At 41.5% G+C, this 23811-nt stretch overlaps 1 protein-coding gene and 1 long non-coding RNA gene across 18 annotated transcripts in view; one reads left to right on the top strand and one right to left on the bottom strand.

The window, feature by feature from the left end:
- Positions 1–23811, top strand: part of BRSK2 (BR serine/threonine kinase 2) — a 380957-nt gene that overhangs the window by 7213 nt on the left and 349933 nt on the right. For 5 of the 17 annotated variants that reach the window (XM_083424847.1, XM_083424850.1, XM_083424848.1 and 2 more), the window contains exon 1: positions 7451–8006. The exons of 1 other annotated variant lie outside the window; for it this stretch is intronic. In XM_083424847.1, coding sequence (XP_083280973.1) covers positions 7913–8006 — 94 coding nt within the window. In that variant the 5' untranslated portion in view covers positions 7451–7912. Of the gene's footprint in view, positions 1–7449; positions 8007–8060; positions 8144–23811 lie in introns of those variants that run through there. 11 more of the 17 variants (XM_083424835.1, XM_083424845.1, XM_083424838.1 and 8 more) reach the window with 9 other exon arrangements.
- Positions 9817–11399, bottom strand: LOC310670796. The gene is made up of 3 exons (XR_014507633.1): positions 11293–11399; positions 10512–10642; positions 9817–9916 (listed from the first exon to the last, which is right to left on the bottom strand). It is a non-coding gene; the product is annotated as an uncharacterized lncRNA (long non-coding RNA).

Below are 23811 nucleotides of genomic sequence, written 5' to 3' on the forward strand. Positions count from 1 at the left end.
GCTGAGTCATTTGCCTTCCTTGTCCTGTTCTAGCCACCTTTGCATCACAAACTTGAAGCACTGATGGACAGTACAAAGTGTGCAGAGCAGAACCCCCAATCTTATAGCAAGTGTTTCCATGTGTAGTGGAAGATAATCTTTATTGAGACTAGTAGATAATAGTAGTAAGAGAGGGACTGGGGAAACTGGGCATCTCTCCAAGCAACTTTCAGAGAACCTTTGCTTATTTCCTTCCATTAGATTCTATTGTTAGGTAATTACCTGACATGATGAGAGGCAATGATCTGCATAACATTATCACAGATTCCTTCCACATCATGCAACAACTGTCTGCCCTGGTATGATGAACCAAGAGATGCATCTAGAGCAGGCCTGTCCCTCTAGATCAGGCATCCCCAAACTCGTTCCTCCAGCTGTTTTGGGACAACTCCCATAATCCCTAGCTAACAGGACCAGTGGTCAGGGATGATGGAAACTGTAGTCCCAAAACAGCTGGAGGGCCGAGTTTGGGGATGACTGCTCTAGATGTTGCTTAACTGTGATTCCCATCATCCCTAATCATTGACTGGGCTTGCTGAAGGTGTTGGGAGTTGTAGTTCAGCAACATTTGGAGGTCCAAAGGTCCCCACCCCTTATATGGAGTAGAAGTTCAATGCAGCCTAGAACATTGTAATGATGGTGCATATGTGCATTCACATTAGCTATGCCTGCAGAAAATTTCTTCCATCTGTATATATCTCTCAGTTGATCAGGGTACATGAGTAGACTAAGCAGTTTATGGGCTTAGTCAATTTGTGTTTGATGTGTCAGTCCAAGATGCTAACTGGCCACAAAAGCATGCCTTTTGAGAATGAGACATTACATGAAAAAGATTGGAGGTTGTCCTAGCGCCAAGTCCCCTATGATAAGATCAAATACAGCCAGGGATGGTACATTCCTGTTTCTTCAAACTATTTATAGGACATCAAAACATTTGGATAAATAAGGCTTCAAATAATTGAGGGAATTATTGTGCAAGTGCTTCACACCAGGGGACGTAACCTAGATTCAAATAAGAGTTAGTAGTGAGTTTCAGATCAAAGGGGAGCTGATAATGGGGTTTTGCTCTGTGTGTGGGGAAAATTGAATAAACAGTTGTGTGATTATTAAGTGATCAAGAACTACCAAAGCATTTCTTCATCATGCTCAAAAAATAGGCCAAAAATGCTTGCATCAATAAGCCAAATAGCAGAACACTGATCAAAATTATGAATAAGTGGATTCTCAAAAGTTTTTCATTATTAGTAAAGTTATTGGAAAGACTTTCATCAGTTAGAAACAAAAGTATGAACCGAAACTAGTCTGTGGACAGCCACAGCATTTCTCATTATGTATGAACATTATTATATTTGGTCTTTCATATGCTTGGAGAAATGCAACATTGAAAGCACACTTATAGTTGCATTATGCCAGGACACATTACACATAACCCATGTTAGCTCAGCCCACAACTGCAGGGAAGGGGCAACACACAGGCACATAATATAAGAACAATGTAAAAATGACACATCCACAGTGTCCCTAGAAACACCATCACTCACTCAGGGTCTGACAAGTGCTGCCCATACAGAGGGTCAGCCATTGAACTCATGGCAGCTGGATCACCTGGATCACCATTCACACAACAAACAAGACAGTGCCATAGTGTGCCTACTCCATTAGCTCCAGTGGCACAGCCAGCAATAATCACTCTGTTGCTTGGCTCTCCACATTCTTCCAGGCAGGGGTTTGAATTTGTTTGGGCTCCTCACAACTACTGTTTTATGAGCACAATTAACAAAACATAGGGAAAGGAGAAGACACACAACACAGGGCACACTTGCAGAGAGTTCATGCAGTCTACTCCAGGACAAGGGTTCAAGACCCAGCCAGACAGGAAAGGCTCTTTTGCTAAGGGCCCAAAGGTTGTGAGCATGACACACAAAGATCAGGCATAGACTGATAGCAGCAACACTAGTGGCTCATTTCATAGGACATAGAATTGGGAGAGAGAAGGTGGGAATCCAAACCCTAACCAGGAGACAGATGCGTATGGGCCATTACTTGTATGTTTGTATGACAGGGCAAAAGAGAGGGAACTCTCAGGACTAGAACCTACATAGAACAGTTCCTAACCACATCACCATAGTACATGCAGTAATAGGTTTCCTCTCCGCCTCTATTCCCAGCTCAACAGCCAAACATAGATTCCAGAAGCACATAAATTCCAGAGGCTGCCTATGGTGTGTCCTTTTCTGATATAACAGCTTATGTTTTGCAGGCAGGGGTTGAATCTAGAGTATAATGCCTCACAAAAAAAATGATTGGGAGGGGCTCTCTACACCAATTCCAATCAGGAGGGGTGCTGCATGATTCATTAATTTAGCCAATGGTGGCTAGTGCCCCTTGTGGGTGGCAGGGGAGATCATCAGTAGCTAGAGTTAAGAGCCAATGAGAGGTGGAGTCACAGCAGAGACATGTTAGCAGTGGGGTCAAGTTCTTTTGTGTGTTATGATGCTAAGTGACTTTTCTCCATAGTATCCATGATCAATGTCCCCCCTTTTAGTTCTAAGTGTATATAACATGAGGCCCAAGAGAGGCTCTCCTACCTGTGCCATTGTATGAAATTATGGCCTCCCTTTGTAAAATTTTGTGATTGGGTCCTGAGTTTCATTAGACCCATCAGTCATTGATGTGGAGGCAGCTTTTTTCTTAATCCTCCTATTGACGTCAATGGGATGGTCATTCTTTGTGACGGATTTGGGACTTGTGCAAACTTGGGCCATCAGTGGTGATGTGGCCATATTTTTAAGGGGTACAAGTTATGGCATGCCTATCCCCTCCCCTGTGCTGCCCTTGTCCACCATCATGCCTTCACCCCATCTTAGCCATTTTGCCAACATGTCAGGAGTTTCATGGTGCTGGGTATCTGGCATTCTGCCAATGTAACAGGGCTTCTGCCAAATCCAACAGCCCCACAGGCAGAAATTCTTCAGGATATGACTGTACCCTAAAATGCTATATCAAACGCAATATAACATAGATATATTTAACATGGAAGTATAAAGCCCATTCTTAAAAAAGAACATTAAAGAGGCAAGCCTCTACAATTTGACAAATTATTAACATTCTCTTCCTGCAAAGGAACAATTAAAGAGACTATGCCTGAAATAAAACTAATTAACAATGACATTCTAAGTAATTAAAATACCCATTACCCTACATATGAGATTTTAATTGATACTCAATTAAAATCTAAAAACAGTTATACCTGTACATAGTCAAGAAGTTATACCTGTACATCGTACATTGCCACCCGATATACCTAAACTTTCCTATGTGCTTTGCTGGAGACAATTCCTTTTTCTCACAGGTGACTATTAAAGGGATGGTGTAGAAGCCTGCTTTATTATGAAAATAAAACAGGCTTCTAAAATTTATTCTTAAAAATGCATAATCTGCCATTTAATCGCAGGGTATCTTAAATATTTTAAAAGATGAGAAATCCACTTTGATATTAATATCACAAAATCAAGATAAATAAAATCTAAGGGATTGGAGGAATAAAAAAGGCTGAATAGCCCTTCTAGAAAGTGCAAGATACTGGATGTGGCAAGCCTCTTTGAAATGGAGTTCCACAATGCTACCACTAAAATGCCACCCTGTTTCATACAGCCGTCAGACTAACCTCAAATGAAGGAGGCATGTTGGCCAAGGAAAGTCAGTGATGATATGGTATCTGTGAAATCCTACCCACTGGTATGCAGAGAATCTCAAAGACATCCTCATTTGAGAAAGGATTTTTCTTTTCAGTATTGAAAAGAAAAGTAACCATTATTAAGTCAGGCATTTCTTGCCACATGACAGCGAAGAGACATTGTATTGCGTGATGACTCATGAAACCCTTTGAAACTAATATTTGTTTGGACTGTTTATGTGATTTCTTGAAACAGCACATCATTGACCTTGATTACGATGCTCATTCTAGAGATGTATCTGACACCTTTTGCATCCTTGCAAAGATCGTCAGATGTACTGTACTATTTGAAAATACAATCTAGCCATGGAAATATAGCTTGATTACTGTAGCATCTCAGTAACAGTTACATATCAAGCTCTGTAAACAATGATGATGGTGGTGATGATGATAATGCTGCTCTGGGTTCTCACCAAAGAATCAGATCTAGTATGATTGCTGCATCTTTGTTGTGTAAGGTAAAGGTAAAGGGACCCCTGACCATTAGGTCCAGTCATGACTGACTCTGGGGTTGCGGTGCTCATCTCGCTTTATTGGCCGAGGGAGCCAGCGTACGGCTTCTGGGTCATGTGGCCAGCATGACTAAGCCGCTTCTGGCGAACCAGAGCAGCACACGGAAACACTGTTTGCCTTCCCGCCGGAGCGGTACCTATTTATCTACTTGCACTTTGATGTGCTTTCGAACTGCTAGGTTGGCAGGAGCAGGGACTGAGCAACGGGAGCTCACCCCGCCGCGGGGATTTGAACCGCCGACCTTCTGATTGGCAAATCCTAGGCTCTGTGGTTTAACCCACAGCGCCACCTGCGTTCCAGATCTTTGTTGTGTACTGAACTCTAAAACTGAGCTCAGTATTACAGAATATCTAAATAAAACACCTACCAAATATTAAAAGTGCCAGCACAGAGCTTTCCATGCAACTGATACCAGCTGCCGGATGGTTACATAATACTATTAGTTGGGATCAGAAGACTCGTAAAGAAATCTTGAATAAGAAGCAATTCTTGAATTACAATACCTTTAGCTGAGTTGATCTGCATGACCATGTTACTACACACCACAAGGCTGATAATATTCTTCTTTCCACTTGGCAACATGATACAGGCAACCTGTTTTCTAACTAATCACATGCATACCATCAAAAGTTACTACCCTTTTTTTAATGAGTGGTATCACAGCTGGCCACAGCCAGAAAAGATGTATTGAAAAGGTAGCCTGCAGTACTAACATCATGGAGTAAAATCCTTTCCCAAAGAGAGAGGCCTATGGAGTAAATATTGCCTTCAAATTTTAGACCTGACTGATGCACCATATTTAATTTACAGTGATACCTCAGGTTACAGACGCTTCAGGTTACAGACTCCGCTAACCCAGAAATAGTACCTCGGGTTAAGAACTTTGCTTCAGGATGAGAACAGAAATTGCGTGGCAGTGGTACGGTGGCAGCGGGAGGCCCCATCAGCTAAAGTGGTACCTCAGGTTAAGAACAGTTTCAGGTTAAGAACGGACCTCCGGAACAAATTAAGTTCTTAACCTGAGGTACCACTGTTTCTGTTTTTATTACACATTTGCATCCTGTCTTTTAGGCTAAACAGATCTAGAAGGTGGAAACCAAATATGCAAAAACCATAATACAAAATTAAACAATCAAAGCCAAGATATAGATGATATAGAGATAGAGATAGAGATATATTGCAATGAACAGCAGATCAAAACAGGAAACTAATTAGATTCCTCAGCTGGAAACAAGCAGTGGGAATAGGAAATCCAGAAAATGCCAACCTATGTGATTCCTGCTTTGCAATGAGGTTAGACTAGATGGCCCTTGGGGTCCCTTCCTATTTGACCATTCTAGGATTCTTTAGCTGGGGGTTGAATAGCTCAGCTGGTAGAGTATAAGACTTGGGGGTTCAAGCCCCATGTTGGGCAAAATATTTACTGCATTGCAGGGAGCTGGATTAGAGGACTCTCGGAGTCCCTTCAAATTCTATGACAGTTTCGGGGAGGGGGAGGGCGCACCACATTAGTATCTAAGATTTAGGCCAACACCTAAAAATCAGCAAACCTCAGGAGGTTATTTCCATAGCCTTGGTGTCAAAGCTAAGAAGGCCATGTCCTAGCAGAACCCTCCACTGTAATTGTGGCAAACAAGATCTCAGAGGAAGATCTTAAGGTGCATCCATGCTATGTGGGATAATACACTATTTAAGGTATCCTGGAGTATATTTGGGATTAGAAAGCAATTTTCTCCTCAAAGACTAAGATCATGGAAGTAAGGTGCTTTTATTTCTGTGTTTATCTATAGCCAGTCTGTGGTACTGCTGACTTGCTTTAATTATTTGGGAATGTGTTTATACGTTTTTGGTGGCACACTTTTGGAATGTTGTAAACTATAAGTGGCAATCTCTTTGAGCTGCCTGAATGTGGGAAGCAGGATGAAGATGGATAGAGTGATTGAGTCTGGAAAGGAAACTTTAATATCTGTCTGTCCATCTCCATCCTGCTCTCCATAATCAGGCTGCTCAACGAGATTGCCTCTTAAAGTTCACAACATACCAATAAAAGCTCTGTGATTCTGAGAGCATTACCGTAAAGCACATGCCCTGTCTCATGCTCAAAAGTCTCAGCAAGCTACCTCCACAAGATCCGAATGGCCATTTTTTGCCAGTAAGCTCTAAAAAGGCGAGGTATGTAAAGGTATAGTGTTGGTGTGATGGTACCAGCCCATTGTTTGAAAACAAAAGTGGCCATCAGGAAGATATATGGTGGGGGGGGGGGAATTCATGTGGACCAAGGGATGGACTGAAGAGGTTGCTGGATTTTATTTTGCCTGCTTGAACTTTCCCTACCAACACCCCTTCCCCAGCTGTTTTTCTCCTGACCATTCTCCACTGAGAGAGAAGCAGCTACAGGGAGATTTCAGGATGCAATGGGTTGGGCAGAAGTAAAATTCAGCAGCACCTACTGTCTGCCCTCCACTTCAAATCCTCCCCTCACCCACTTTATACCTGTTCAGCAGAACTTGCATTCTAACAGAAGGGCTGTGGTGTCATCATATTTAGTTAGTTACTTTGAGTGAGGCAGTAAGTCATGTTGCTCCCATGTCATTTTAATATCTTTTTGTTCCTTAACTGCATTTTGCTTGGGCACCTTTAATTTTCTATATTAACCTTAACATTAACCCTAGCATTCATCATGTTATGATAACCAAGCTATCTTTGATTCTGATTAGTGTTGTGTGTTCATGTGTGTATGCACATGTGCACAATTTCTTCATTTTAAGGGCATCTTGTCACTCAAATAAATAAATACAAACAAGCTCTCTTGGACTTCGTTTTTTCTTTGATCTCCTTTGCTGGATTTTCTTTGTGTGTGTGATTTTTATTCCACAGTCTCAGGATTATTTGCAAGATGGACTTGAGTGACTGAACTGCAGAGTTTTTGTTTGCTTAACTTGCTTCAGTGCAGCGGATACAGACTATGTAGCTCTTTTTGTCATCTACCCATGCATGCAAAGTTTAAAACAGGGCAGTTTTGAATTCTGACTAACTACTGACCTTATCGGGAGACGAATCCCCTCACAGTTTTATTGCTGTTGCCATTGGTTATGATGCTCCGTAGCAGGCAGAGGCAGCAACTGATGCTGATGCTGATGGAAAAGAAAAGGTAGTGGATGGAAGGGGGGGGGGGGAGAGGCTGAGGTGTTGTCAGGGATTGGCTGCCTGTAATGTCAGTCGGAGCCGTGGGCCCCAGCTCTTCCGCTGCTCCAGCTCTCCCCGAACAGCTCCTAGAGAGAACTAAGGCGTGCGGAGTGCTGATGACCAGCACCATGCTTCTTATGCTTGGATCTTAGATTTCCTCCCTCCCCAAACACTGGTTAATAAGTCCTCCTGTGCATCAGCATCCTAGGCAGAGAGAAGGAAACAAAAAGGAAAAGAAAGAAAGGGAGGGGGGAAGGAAGAGTGAATCTTCAGCCAAGTGGATAAGATCAGCAAAAGAGTCAGAGAGAGAGAGAGACTGGGTGCTTTGCTTGCACAGCGGCAAAGTGGGAATTTAAAGAGCTGCGGTGAAAAAGAGCCCAGAGATTCCCCAACCACAACACAAGGCATAACCTCGCAGAATTACAGAGCCAGGTAGAAATGACATCAACTGGCAAAGAAGGCAGCGGAGCTCAGCACGCACAATATGTTGGACCGTACCGCTTGGAGAAAACCCTGGGCAAAGGACAGACAGGTTGGTTCTTATGCAGCAGGAGCAGCCCTAGGGATAAGGCAGCAGTCGCTGAGATTATGGAGATGGGAGAGTCTAGGCTCTCTGGCCATTCCTTGTCTTTTGCTGTGGCATCTGATAAATAATAGCTTGACTTTAAGGTGGTTCTTTTTTGCTCTGGCTCCGGGTGTGTGTGCGTTTTGTTTTCGTGATTTATATCTTGTTTTAACAAGTCCAGGTTGCTTTGTGTGGATCACTCCTGGAAAGGGGTGGTGTTCTGATGACAGTCAAAGTGCGTGTGGGGAGGGGCTGATTGAGTGGAGGGGGGGACGCGAAGGAAAGATGCTCAGCGGCTGGTGAATTTTGCTTTGATTCAGTGCACCACTTTCCTTTCCTTTCCTTTCCTTTTTTAAAACTAGAATTCAGTTGAATTGGGAGGCACATAACGGACAACGAAGAAGAGGGGGAGGAAGCTGGAAGTCACCAGCAGTGTTTTATGACATCATGATTGAAAAGGGTGTAGTCCTTAAGGTGCAGTTGGTGGAGGTGCGGTGGTTTGGGGGCCAGGAGGGGGAAGAGACTATGTGAATGTATGATACTGCCTTTGCTGGTTATTTGGAAAGTGTCCCTGGCACTGTCAAAGCAGAAAAAGTATTCAGGAGCAAAGAAACAAAAAAAGCCATAATCCAAAAAGCCTGCCCTGTCTATGCTGTTTTCTTTTAATCTTACTATATATTTCACTGCTGATTTAAGAATCCATGTCCAGCAGCCAGAGGTTTGTTGTTGTTGCCTGAAAGGAACAATAGCAAGAAATATTAAAAGGAGGAAATGTAGTGCGAGGCATTAGCAGGGAGCAGGTGCTTTTGCCCTACGTGACATAATTAGATCCCTTCAGTGCATTCAAGATTGGGACTCACTGGTTGCCTGCTTTGGTGGATTCACTTCAAGGGCAGGGAAACAGTAATTGCAAAGAAGCGACCATTGCAGAAATGTTAAATCTCTGTCCACCAGACTTTCCTGATTTGTATCCCCTTTTGGCGTTTTGGTAACAGGTGCGGTGGGCAATCTTGTCTTGCCACAAGATTTCAATGGGCAACCCTAGAAGTGAATTTAAGACTCTTCAGCTTAGCATTTTTAGAGCAGAGTATATGTGTGTGTGATTACACACACACACACACACACACACACACACACACCAAAATGCTCTCCTTTGCTCCTTGTTGATATTAAGTGTTGTTCATCATGGTGGGACAATAAAACATGGTGCATTGTGTTTTGCTTTTTAAAAAAGACAGCCGAGCTTTGCCCATCTGTTGTCTAAAGGATTTAATAGGCGTTTCCATCCCCAGCTGCTGTCTGTGTTCTTGCTGCCCTGCATGGCAGCAGCTCTGCAGTCCCCGCAATTTTCTTAGGGACTGAGTTGAAATCCAGATCTTTCTCTGAAAGGGGCCAAGCTTTTCTTCAATGATTGATTGTGAATCTCCCCTCCAATTCTTTTTCATCCTCCCTCTCAAACCCCATAGCAACCACTTTTAGATAGGAATGGTTATGAAAATGGCATTGCTTTAAATGGGAAAGCGACTTTTTATTTATTTTTATTTAAAAATCCTCCTCCTCCCTGTATGTACTGCAGTAGCTTCAAGCATCCGTTCACCTTTATTCTTCACAATGCTGAGTTTAAAAAAAAACAACCCAAACACCTGATTCACTGTGAAATATATCTTGACATGAATAAGGAGCCGGGGGGGGGGGGAACTCTCGCCAAAATGATTGCAGCATCATGGGTACACCAATAAAAATACTGAATGTTGTGTCCAGAGGTGATCTCTTGCCATCCACTCTTGGCTGGGGGCATCTAAGAGGCCCTAGATTCAGTCTTACTCTGTTACCACAGTTTTTGCCTTGTACCATGAGAGGTCTTTCACTCTGCCCAACTGCCATCTACAAAAAGTGTATGTTATTGCAAATATAGCTACATTTCAGACTAATCCTATGCATGTTTTCTCAAAAGTAAGTCCTACTGAGTTTAGCAGCACAGGATTTGCAACCGAGTGAGCAAGCATAGGATTGCAGCCTTCGAATGTAAACCACAGAGTGTGGTATTATGCTTCCCAAGGGTTAGCTGCAATTTCCCCTCCCCCTCCCCTTGCTAATCTTCCTATCTTCCTCCTAAGTGATTAGAGAGTGAGAGAGATTGGGGGGGGGGGTGAGCAAGTGTGTGTGTTTGTGTGTGTGTGTGTGTGTTCAGAGGTTTCATGCTCTCTGCCTTTGCAGATCTTTGAGGAAATCATCTAGGGCTAGGATTGTTCTCCATGATTTTACATCTAATTATAGATGACCCTCTAGTCTTTCCATTCATGCACACACTGCAGTGATACAGAGAAGAAGATCTAAAAGCCTAAAGAATAGCTGCAGCAGACTTATACACTCTTACTTGGGAACAAGTCCCTTTGAAGTAAATGAGACTTCCTTCTGAGAAAACATGCACAGGAACTGAATGTTGTTGTTTTTTCTGTTCCCCATACTCACCTTGATATACTTGGGAATGATAAACACCGGCATCTTCATTCCTAACCAGAGTTGGAATGATTCAGAGTTATGCAGCCAGGCAGCATAGTTTGTGTCTATCACTTCTATGTTCCTGGAAGTGAGACAGTAAGCTTTGGGTGGGAAAGAATATGAAAATTCAGTTGTTGGAGGCTTTATATTGTATAACATTGTTATGTGACAGGTAATTCAATAAAGCTGTTTAGGCCTTCTGAAAATAGAGCAGTACTTTGAGGAATTATACCACAGCATTGCATTGCATGGAATGAGCTTGCCACCTCTTTGAAAGATAATTTGGCCAAGTGTATCAACAATCACAAGAGCTCATCATAGCTTCCATAGCCCATTTGCTTCTTGGTAGATCTTCACAACCACTCATATTCCCTCCTCCTTTGCTCAACTAGAAGAAATGAGGCCCTAACCCTTGTACCCTCTCAGGGATACTCACTGTCTACCTGCTATTTGCAGAAATACATGATATTGTTGAAGATCAAAGGCGAAGGAATTGGGAGGCAAGTGCTGGCTTCTGCTCATAGCAGCCTTGCAAAGGTTGTCATGAAAAGAGAACTTTCATGTGCTGTCTGAACTTTGAATAGCTTTCTTCAGCCTCCACACCACCCTAAATGATGCAGTTCTTAATGACTGTGAAGCAAAGAATGTTTACAGACAAGACCCTGCTGGCTTTCTGCAAGGAAGCCCAGATGCTGTGTCTTTGCTATCAGTGGAAGCTGGTGACATCTGGTCATGGGTATGCAAAACTGACCTGGCAAAACATACTGAGGATGCATTTCAAAGGGCTGGGTGATGACTGTGCTGATTCTCATTCAAAGCAGGGGAAGCAAAGCTTGTCCTGAGGAGCCTCCAGAGCTGGCACATCAGGCTTGCTGAAAATGATTGATGTCACAAAAGGAGGATTATGGCCTCCTGGTTTTAAAAGCAGGAATAGGGCACTGAGCAAAAGGGTGCAAAAAATTTGCATACAGCCTTTCCATAGTATGGCGAGTGTGGCAAAAGCTGGGGGAAGAAATTCTTAATAATGCAGTGTAAGAATTCCATGCATGTATAATTAAATTAGACTGCTGTAGTAAGACAATTGCCCCTTTGTTGCTGTATAAGGCAGAGGTCAAATGGGTTCTGCTGTTGTTTCCCAAAACTGGACTTGTAGAATATGTGTTCAGCAGGGGGAGGATGCATGAAGTAATGCAATAATCTAATGATCATATTTGTAAAATTGTATTATGAGGAAACATCTTTGAAAATGCTGACAACAACAAATTGCACATAAAGGGATGAGCAAGAGATGGTTTATATTGCACTGAATTACACTATAGCATAGTTAATTATGGGAGGTTTGCACTGTAATTAACAGTAATGAACAAAAAGGATGTGCTTTTGTGTTTGCAATAACACACCAGGAAACATGTGTGCTTAGATAACAGATCAGATGGGAAGACAAAAGCACAAAAATTCAGGTTTATTATTCAAATGAAACAAAGTCTTCCTTAATTTGCTATGTGTGATATTTTGCATGAAATTAACATTGCATGTGCTTCAACCATTTATAAAATGTCTTTTTAATCTAGGAATACTTCTGCATTTTATTTTATTTTCATCTCTTCTTTCTTGTTTGGAACACAAATGTAATATTTTGTGGTGTTGCATTCATGTACCCTATTTACTCAAATCTAATGATCACCTTTTTTTAGCCAAATCTGGTTGCAAAAATTAAGGTGCGCATTAGATTTGATGGCACATTTACATTTGCCCGCAATTTTGTTTTGTTTTGTTTCAAGGTTCTGAAAATTGAGGTGCACATTAGATTCGATGGCACATTAGACTCGAGTAAATATGGTAACTGTTGCCCATCCTATACACTTGTGTGCTAGCTGTACTAGCATGTTATACAAATGAGTTTGTGGTGCTTTAGTAATTATGAACTAAGGTTTTGATGATGAACTGAGAGCTTTCCTTGCAAATTGGCTCCTGCCTTCCTGCCTGCCTGCCTGCCTTCTTTCTCAGATTTTGGTGGCATTTCTAAAATTGTTGAAGCTCTATTTGTTGTGCTCCCAAATAAAGGCTTTATGTAAGTGGAGTGAATTTGGACAACTATGTTAAGATTCAGTGCCTGCATCACTATTCCCACATATTCTCTATGTTTTGGGTGGCAATGTCTGAAGTGTGGATGCTCCTCACTTCTGGGGGCTCCCCATGTAATTTAGAACCCTGCAAATGGGGGTTCTAAACCAGTTAGATATAATGACGCAGAATGGAGAAGAGAGCTTGCCATGTTTCTTCCCACTCACCCTGCTTGTGTGCAGCCTTTGTTGTTGTTGTTTAGTTGTTTGGTCGTGTCCGACTCTTCGTGACCCCATGGACCAGAGCACGCCAGGCACTCCTGTCTTCCACTGCCTCCCGCAGTTTGGTCAAACTCATGCTGGTAGCTTCACGAACACTGTCCAACCATCTTGTCCTGTGTTGTCCCCTTCTCCTTGTGCCCTCCATCTTTCCCAACATCAGGGTCTTTTCCAAGGAGTCTTCTCTTCTCATGAGGTGGCCAAAGTATTGGAGCCTCAGCTTCAGGATCTGTCCTTTACCCAGGATCTGTGCAGCCTTTACCCATGCCCAAATTGGGTTTTAATGGATGCAGTCAAGATTCTAAGTTCATTAGAAGCAAATCCCATTGAATTTGATAGAAATTTACTCCAAGCAAATACATTTTTTACAGGGACAGTTTTACCACGAAACAAAGTACATAAGTAGCTATTGGCCTTATTTTCCATATTATTAGAATTTCAGGGGGTGACAAATGCCTTAGTCATGCAGGTGATGATCTTTGTTGAAGGACAGACAGGCTGTACATGACTCTGTTGATTCTTCTGGACCTCTCAGTGATTTTCAGTACCATCAACTGTAGTATCCTACTGTATCCTACTGTGAAGGTGGCTAGGTTGGCAATAGGAAGTTACATTCTTTTGCTTCAGGAAAGATGCAGTGAGTGGGGCTGGGGATAACTAGGTCTTTTTTGAGAGAGGGGAATGAAGGATAAAATTGTCCCAGGTCTCGGAATATAAACCCTTCAATTAAGAAGAGAATGAAGAAAACACACTCAGCCCACTGGCATCTCACAGCCTTAAAAATGCTCCTAGGAATGACTGTTCTACTCCATGGGAGTTGTCTTGCAGTGTACCTCAGGGATCCATCTTATTCTCTATCCAAGATCTATGTGAAACTGTTGAGATAGGTTGTGGAATAAGGTGTCATAATATCGGAGGTTGTGGAATAAGGTGTCATAATATCGGTGGTATCCAGTGAGATAATAAGATTCCTAAATGGGTGTTTCAAGGGGGAAATTGGCAGGATATGAGTGAACAAACTGAAGCTCAATCAAGGTAATATGGAGGTGCTGAGAATGAGTTATCTGGAATTAGGTGTGCGACTTGTCCTGGATATGGTTACACTACTCTTGAAGAAAGGCATTTGCATTTTGCAGGTTGTTGCTGGACCACTTGTTCCTTGGTGCTCTAGTGGCAGCTGTGGCTGGGAGAGCCCTTTTCCTCATATGTGTGGTGTGCCAGCTCAAGGAGTTGGAGCTGTTTCAATTTCAGACTTTCCCTTCCTTTTTGATCCCATATTGACAGACTCCCATAATAAAATCTTATTTGCTCTTCACTTTGTAAATATTAAAAAGATGGCATCAAATTCTGATACGAGTTATTGGCTTGCTGAGGAGGAGATATACGGTACCCTCTGGAGTTTGAGTGGGTTTTATTTTTGCTTGGCTTTTATTTTATTTTTTTGTATGGATGAGCATTCAATTATGTGAACCCATAACTGCAGCCTAAAGGAAGTACAGTCTATAAAGAGTTTTACCTCTTCTTTTGCTGCTTGTGAGAACAAAGTGAAAGTTTAAAAGGGGGCACAGGAGGTCAAGAAGATTTGCCAGTATGTGTCAGGTCATCTGTGAATCTTGGCAGAACTGGTTTCCTTTAGGCAGTACTCTATATGACATGTTGTTGTTGTTAACTTAATTATTTTATTATATTTATTATCTCACCCTTCTTCCACCATAGTTCTTGAGATGCCTTATCTAGTTCCCTGACAGTCTTCTATCCAAGCATTGACAAGAGTCAGACCTTCTTAGTGTTAGCAAAGTTGCCCACTGTGTACCAAGCAAGGACTGCCAGGACCCGAGCTTCTAAAAAAACGTGGAAGGTGTGGGTACTCCTTCCAAGTTGCAGAGTGGGCAGAGCATCAAGATGTTTGATTGGTGTCTACTGCTGTAAATATTATATTGTTACAATATTATAATATTATATATTATATTGTTACAAAAGCTGGGTGGCTGCCCCTTTCTATGCCAAGTGGTGGCAAGAGCCCAGGGTCTGTGTCCCTTTGGAGAACAGAAGACATGGTGGAGACTGTTGTGTTTTAAGAAATATGGTTTATTCACCTATTTACACTTTCAGTCTGCATGGAGGGAATCCATATCTTATGGCATATACATTTTCAGAGGCAGCAGTGCAGGCTGACTTCCTCAAAGGTGGATCGCAGCCCCTCTTACTTCCAGTAACCCTTGCTCAAAAACACCCCATCACCTTGGCAACCCTTCAAACCCCTGCCTCAGGGCAGGGGGGAAGTTCTCTTGCATTGGCAACGACCCTCAATGGCCCTCTATTTTCCCCTTAATGGCCCTAGCTTGGCCAGTATGGTCTGCATAAGCCAGCCCAGGAACTCCCTATCTGGCAAAGCTCTGAAGTTTGTGTTTTAATCCATATCCCAATTAATCAAAATCCTAGCTTTTATTCATTCCTAGGGTTTAGGGGGACCCCATCCCCCCGCACAGATCTGTAACATCATTCACTTGAGGCCTGGGGTTCATTTGGTGAGTGGTATTGTTACCAGAGCCTCTTTAGGCAAGGGAAGACAAATCAGGACCCTGGGCAGCTCACAGTGGGCTCTGCCTGAGTTTTGGATGGTGTCTCAACAAAGAGCCAGAATCATCTCTTCAAAGGCTTAGGAGGGCTGGCAAGGTCTTCCCTTGCAATGGCTCCACCCTCCAGGGAGGACAGTCTGCAGCCATCAAAGAACCCATTGCTGATTCTACAGTTGCAGGCTCTGTGCAGGGCTGTGGAGCAAAAGAAGTTGAGGATGATGGGAGAGCCAGGTCGTCAGAGTGGGGTGGTATAGAAGGAAGCACCAAGGACTCCTTTTTCCTCACATGTGATGACTTGCAATTAATCCGAATATTAGCCCTCCTCAGGATGACACTGTGACCTAGATGCAGGGGACGTCACAGTAAATGGAGGAGCTGCAGTTTGGCTAGCCCTTAATTAGACACTGTTGGGTTATCCTACTACTCCCCAATATCTTATTTTGTCTCTGGACATAGCAGGAGTAGCCGGTGAAGTTGGGCAGAGCTGCCTTCCTATCACCAACATCACTGCCACTTACTTGGATGGGCAGGGGTGGCACAGGGTGGAGCAGAGTTCAGGACAATGTGGATGTACCTGTAGGACCACTGGGTTGGCTGAATGAGACTAGGGAAATGTATGGGTCTAACAGGCCCCATCACATTCTTTAATTTGCTTGTTCATAAAAAGACGCCTTCAAACCTGGACACATCAAATCAGCTCTTGAGAAGTCCTCATATATGGAACATAATCTTGGAAAGCCACACTGACCTTGGCTATCTATTTTGAAACCTGAGTGAACTATAGAAAAGGGAGAATGCATATGCTTTTCAAAGAGGCAACATTTGCAGAATAGAGCACTGCTTCTAAAGTTAAGGAATGCTGAGATATGTATAGGTCAGAGTAAAAAAATGCTAATGATTCAAAACTCCAATAACTATAAATGAAATAAAAGAGTAAAATATTAATCATAGTTCAAAAAGCAAGCGAATAAGCATTTTATGGGAGCAAGCAGTCTACTTTGAAGCACACAGCTTGCTTTTTTGTTACATTGTCAGATGAGTGGGATTATATTGCTATTTATATACCTAAATCTCAGACATCACCAGGGTTACAGAAATAGCAATTCAATAGATATGGCTTTTACACTATTAAGACAGCTTTCTTCTTTGTATCCCTGTTCCATTTAGCCACCTCTTTATTGGCTATCACTGAAACTAAAGACCTCACAAAAATGAGTGGAACACAAGGTAATCCATAACAAATGATAGGGTGATAGTTTCCACATATTCTAGGTTACAAATGGTAACACCACAAGGGAAACCTGAAGGAGGAGCTGACCCTAGTGTCACTACTGTTGAGAAGGCTGTGCATTAGGATGAGATGAGAAGACAGACAAATTAAAAACATTTATCAACAGGATGTACAGTTGCTTTGAACTGAATTCTCAAAGTTGCACTTAAAGAGACACTGTTATGCTTTTATTGTGGCCTTGCTCTTGTTTTTGTGTATTGTAATACCCTTATCAGCTGCAGCGAAGGCTAGCTCATAAAAAATGATGACCCTAAATGTTTTGCAGAGTTAAAAAAATACATGAACTATTGAGAGAGAATTTTCATGAAATCTAATGGTGATGTGATCATTCTGTAAAAGGCAAAATGTTGCTTTCTTTTTTTCTTTTTTACCAGCAGTACTGGGCTTATATAAGAGATCAGAGAGACATGAGTTTGCTTCTCAGTGAATGTCAGGACAGGACAAGAGACTAAATTGAAAGGGAGAAGTATTATAAAATAGGTCCAAGAAAGCAGTAGGCTGGCCTGTTACTTGTTCTGAAAACAAGGCAGTTTTAAACTACAGCAGGAACTGCTGGTGGAAAACACGGGTGATCTTCTCATTAGTTTGAAACAATACATAAAGGCCAGCTGCAATGGTAGATCAGTGGAAAGAGAAGTGAGGGTGACAACTTCAGCAGCACATCATTGGGAACATACCTGAGAGTGTGTTCCCTAACCTAGGGAACTTTAAGTCAGTCACTAGGTCTAGCAGCTGGCAAAATACAGTAGATCCTGGAGTGTAGCAGGCAGACTGTACTGTTATGTTGTTCAGGCAAGAGCAAAGTGCAGACTGCTAGTGTTTATTTCTTACTTTTAATTTGTTTACATTACTTGTATCCCTGAGCAGGAATGTGAAAGTGGCAGCCATATTTTTGAATGCCAGTATTTCATAGGGTTCATTTCATGTTGCTTTGAGAAACAGAAGTGTCATGAACTTAGCTTTAAATTGGCTTCTCTGGGAAAATGAACTTTTTGATTCCAGGCAAATAGTTCCATGGTGTTGTATGCAGTTCCTTGTGGACTGGTGGATTGTAAACAAGATGATAACCCTAAATAAAGGGTTTACATTTTTGTGTTGTTTTTTTAAACCACCCAAGGAAAAACTATAAGTCTATGCTTCCATTTGTGCATAAACAATGTCTTTAACTATTGGAGGCAAGTTCTGCAGACACCCCTTAAGCACATAGAATTGCAGTCTACTAAGTAAGATTATGTGTAGTCTCTCCCTTTTGCTTATTATTGATTTGGTCACACAAGGCAACACATTTCTATCCCAAACTTATCATGATGGGTGTTCTCCCCTCCCACAGCAAAGTGACTCATGATTCCAGATAATTTGCTCAATGAATTTAAAATTTTGTTCTTACATGGAACATTGGGAACCAGATGGTGGTTTCCTCAGTGTTATTTGTAATAGAAATTTATCTAGCATATTTCCCCCCCTTTCCCTGAGTCAAGTGCATTTCTGTTGAACATTGAATTGTGTGCTTCCTCATAATTGGTTTCGTACTTGATGTGACATTGCTCTTTCACTTGGTTGGTTGAGCACGGAGGTGATTCCTGTACTGTAAATTTTGTTTCATACAGTGTGGCTCAAATCCAAAGACCATCAGTGTAGCAGAGGGTTGTGTGCACATGTACCCACCAAACAGATGGCCAGCTTTGATGTCAAACACCTGTTTGGGGATGGGGGGGGGGGCTTGAATTCAACAAATACTCAACAAACTAATTGGTTCTGTCAAAGCTGGCTGCACCCGAACAATCTGGACATCTGTGTGGACCCAATGTAACATAGTGAGGTGCAGTCCTAGGTTCTGGATGAATCTATGGAATAGTCCATAGGAAGAGTGAATCACTGTTTTTGCATGCAGATGGCTCAGTACTTGAGACAGTCATCTGTTAAAGGATCTCAGATAGCAGAACTGGAAAGAATGCTGTCGGGGATTTTAGAGAGCTGCTGCTAGTCAGAACAGACAAGAATTATCTGTACATTCATTAATGACATAAATGCTCTTATAAAATATCCACATTATATGTTCATTTTTACTCTGTTTATTGGACCCGATCCAACAAAGAGATTCATTCATAAATGCTTGTTTCTACATGTAGTATTTGTTAAGTTGGCGAACTTAAATGAACTTACTTTTACTCTGTGCCAGTGAATTTTCAGCAGTAAGCAAAGGGTCACAAAACCAAACAATTAATTTTTAATATAAACATGTATTCATATCAATATTCATCAAATGTTTAGAGTGCTTTTTATTACAGCTCTCCCTATATTGATTTGCTTATAAATCATTGGTTTGTGACTTTAACATTATGAATAATTGGTATATGATTTAACTTTAATGGTGACAGGTGACAGTTTTATTTATTTTTCTTTTCAGCTTATTTAAATGGCCAAACAACTATGTGAGAAATTCATGGCTATGTCTGGCCTAAGACCCATGAATCACATGTGTTAACTTAGAATTGCTCTCAAGTGAGACTTTTCTGTTTCACAGAATGCAAGACATATATACAATACAAAGCATTTTTTTTTCATTTTTGAATTTACACAGTATAATTAGACCTAGCCTTAAAGATCCTTTCATATTGTGTAACTTGTGCAGGAGTTCTTATCTTTCCAGATACTTCCAAACAGATAAAAAGGAATGGGCTTGGCTTCTAAAAATAGCTGAATATTTGAGGAAAACTGGATAGTCATTTTATTATTGATGTTGATGGTCAAATTCCAGATTCAGTATTATCCTTGAACACAACTTGTACACAACTTCAACATATATTGACTTTCTAATTACATAATCATATATTGTCAGGTCATGAAAGGAGAATGGTTAAGATTGCAAGTGGAGAAATAGAGGAGAAAGAGAGTGTATGTGTTTAGAAGAAAAAAACTTAAATATTTCAGGGTTGGACAATGTCCTTAATGTATCATGAGCCAGAGAGTTGCAGCTGATTTACATACTTTAGGGCAGAGCTTTCCAAACTCTGTGTCATGGCCCGTTAGTGTGTCAGCTGCATTGTGTAGGTGTGTCACACGAACGCTCCCTGAGCTCCTCCCAGGGCTGAAAAGAGGTTAGTTTAACCTCCAGTTTGCTAGTAAAACTGAATTACTGTGTCATGAAATGATGCATGTCTAAAAAGTGTGTCACCAACATGAAAAGTTTGGAAAGCTCTGCTTTAGGGTTAGGTATTAAAAAGAGAGAATCAACATGTGCAAAGTAGAGTTTATTGAAAGAGCTAGAGCCCCCAAACAAGCCTTGTTTTTTGCTTAGGGGATTTGATTATTATTTTTTTTTTAAGTACCAAAAACATGTCTCTGTAATTCCTGACAAGGTTCCCTGTTATTCCTCACTACCTCTAAAGGACCATGGTAGACATCCTATTCTGGAGATTCTTGAATAAAACATTCTTCATTATGAACCATTAATGGTGATTTAGGCTGCTGTTTGTGATAGAGCACTGCCTGCCATGTTATTCATACAAAACTAAGAATAAATGGTGGTAATCACAATAGTAATGAATCACTGCATTGACAATGAAGAAGAGTAAGACAAGCAATAGATGGTCAGCAATCCAATTACTGATATGTGAAGATATTACTGCTTTTAATATCTTAGCCGTTTTTATACTTAGAGAGAAATTGGGTTGGTGATTAAAAAAGGTTTCTTAAAAAGCCACCACCACTACCACCTCATAGTTTTACTTCACATAACGTGCTAAGTTTGTAGGTATGACTGTATTTTCAGTTAAATGTTTCACTTTTTATCGATTTAACTTTTCAGAGGTTAGTGGAAAATTATTTTCAGACATCCATTCAGTAAATGCGCTTCTAGCTGCCTGCACAATTTATCAACAATGGTCTCCCTATCTCCCGAGGCTCTGGCCATTTGTAACTCTACAGTTTTGCAGTACAAGCTTTCATGGGAGTAAAAATGAATGTGTATTTGTGTGTGCTTTTCAGTAGTGTGCTACATACCCGTTGAAGAGACATCCGTTTTGCAGGTCCACTTCAAAATGCCAATGAATGCTCACATAAGCCCAGTTCTCCAGCTTGTTAATTAAAATTATTGTTAACTCACATTTGATGAAGGTAGCTCAAAAGCCTGTAGAACTGTGTTTCCTAACATAGCAAGTAACTAGTGAGACTTCAATAATTTGAATGTTCCCCATCGGGCCTTGATTTTTAACTTAAAAGAAATACATACGTTATGACCCTAAATATATAATATACTGTGGCATTACCTTCTTGTATTATTGGCCAACAATATTTATTCATTTAATAATATTTCTATACCACTTGATTGTCAAAAACCTCAAAGCGGTTTACAAAAGATGAAACAGTAAAATCAATGGTGGTGGCGGTGGTGGGGACACAACCCCACTTTAAAACATACAAAAGTTAAAATACAGATGAAAATTACCTCATCTTTCCAAACATCTCGGTATACTTCCCTTGGCCTGGCACTAAAAAGAGTACAGTGAAGGTGTCTGCTTGATTTCAATAGGCAGGGAGTTCCAAAGTGTAGACGCTGCCACACTAAGCGATGGAGTCCTTATAGATGTGGAAAAGGTATTATGTGGCACCTGTAGTAGTGACAATTCCATCAATCAAAGCTGTCGAGGGTACATGTAGGGTAAGGCGATCTCATAGGGAAACTGGTCCCAAGGGCACTGGAATGGTTGAGGTTGTTGGGAGTTACAGTTCAAAACATCTGAAAGGCACTGAGCATAGCTGTCAACGTTTCCCTTTTTTAAAGGGAAATTCCCTTATTCCGAATAGGATTCCTTGCAAGAAAAGGGAAAAGTTGACAGCTATGGCACTGAGTTGGTAAAAACTGTTCTAGGTGCATATGAATATTGAGTTTTTCTCATGGCAGCTCTGTGGGCACCAAAGCAATTCACATATTTTTATTCCCAGGTTGATATCACATGGTAAAATGGCTGCATGTAACTGTATCATCAACTGTGCCATTCAGTATGAAGACCACAAGTGAGATGGTGAAGGAAATTATATAAAGACAGGCACACAACAGTGGGAATTGGGTATTAAAACTTCCACTTTTGTGAAGACCTTACTCAGACATAGATTTTGATATTGGGAGTGGTAAAGAGTTAGTTTTGAAGTATGGAGGAGGGATAGAGATACAGTAAATGCTTTTAGTTTGGAGCTGGATTGGAAAGATTGCTAAGGGGATTCTGGCTAGCATTTCCAGATCTCAAGAAACTGAACTCATGCCATTTTGTAACAATAATTGCCTAATCATGTGACTTCTTGATTCCCCTTAGCCCAACCTTCACATTTGTAAAGAAAAACATATATGGCGGATAAACCACACACACACACATCTCTCCTGAACTTTCTTCTCACAAAGAAACTAATACTGTGTAGTTACCATAGAACTTCCTACTGCTGTAGAAAGTTGAGATCGTGAAACACTGTTCCATGGGGAACAGACCCTCCAGCTCCAATTTGGAGGCTGCAGGGCTTGTGAAAATAAAACACAGATTATGCTAATTAAAATGTAGGGTATTATCCCACCCCAGTTCAACAATGCAGAGAGAATAAGAACTCTGCATGCCCTTGTTAGATGTGCACATATCCTAGTTCCACCCCTAACATGGAAGCTACTTCAAGATGTGCAGAGGTATTCACGTCTGCAGCTAAACAAGGTCAGAGTTAGGCTCCCAGGCTTCTATGAGCAAGTCACGGTAATGGCTGTAGTCACTGTAGCCTGTCTTTGCCACTCTCCACTATTTCCCTGTTGCTTTTAGGCCATTTATGTCCTTTAGTTTCTCCTGCTTAGCAGTTGAGGCCTGTTTCCCTAGTATGGGCTGTGATTAGCCAATGCTCTAATGCGCCTGCATTTCCAGCTCCTCTGTGCAGGAAGACAGCACTGTCAGGCTCTGCCTTACAATAAATTTCTTATGTTGCCTTGCTGCTGAGTACACCGCTCACTCTTAGTACACACTAAGGCCCTTGGTCTCTCTCACTTTCTTTGTTGCCTCTCTCAGATGTTGCACTTTTTCTGCTTTTCACCTTAGGATACTGTCACCTCATTGAACTAGAAAGTGGTGCAGTGTGCCAGATTCATTACTCTCAAGTCTGCTTTTTTTCCTGAAGGGAATGGGGGGTGGGGAGAATCACATTTGGCTTCTGATATGCTTGCTTCCTCTTACCGCAGAAGCAATATTAAAGGCTTAAGGAGGAACCTAGATCTATTGATATCATCATAGTTTTATAGTGCTGTCCTTGGTCATCGCATTTAAGTCAATGACAAGATCACAGAACAGATGTGAGCTGCATTTATTTTCACTGTTATCACCTATATAGAGATACAATCAATTTTGTTGCCATGGTAAGAATTATTGCAAATGTTTTAGTGTAATGTATAATAATATTAAAGAGGCAGCATAGCACAGCTGGGAATACCTTAGTGGGAGAATTTCTTTTGGCTTTTGTGCATGGCTCTGATAAACTGGGTGGGCTTAGCCAAATGCTAGAGAGCACTATTCTGCTACCATTTTCTGTGTCCTCTATATATTGGCTCAAAAGGTTTTCAGTGTGTATTAATCTGTATTTGGATTTTTAAGACTGTATTTTATCTGGGAACAGGAGCTACTTAAGGACCAAGCAAACTAGGGGAACTTGTACTTGAAAGTTGTCACTGAAATCCTTCATTGAAATTGTCAAGGGAATGCCCACACCATCTGTCCCAAGGATGGGGAATCTTAGGCCTAGGGATTGAATGCAGCCCTTCCCCTTCCCCTTCTCTACCTGGCTCTCTGGACTCTTCTCTGCTGCTCCCTTTCTCCCCAGGCCATACCCCTCACCAGCTCTGCTTTGCACCCTCCTTGAGTGATTTTGCCGGCGAAAATGTGTCATTGAACTCTGATAATGCTCGACGCTTGCCTTGATGGAAGATAGAGAGGAATGTGTGAGTGTGTGCAGAAGCAAGCCTACTGCACAAAGGTAAAATCAACACTCGTTACTTCATACGCTTTGGCTTCTAGCCCCACCCACCAGTGGCATGT

Source organism: Podarcis tiliguerta (genome assembly GCF_965153285.1).
Source record: "Podarcis tiliguerta genome assembly, chromosome: 1".
Taxonomy (NCBI): Eukaryota; Metazoa; Chordata; class Lepidosauria; order Squamata; family Lacertidae; genus Podarcis; species Podarcis tiliguerta.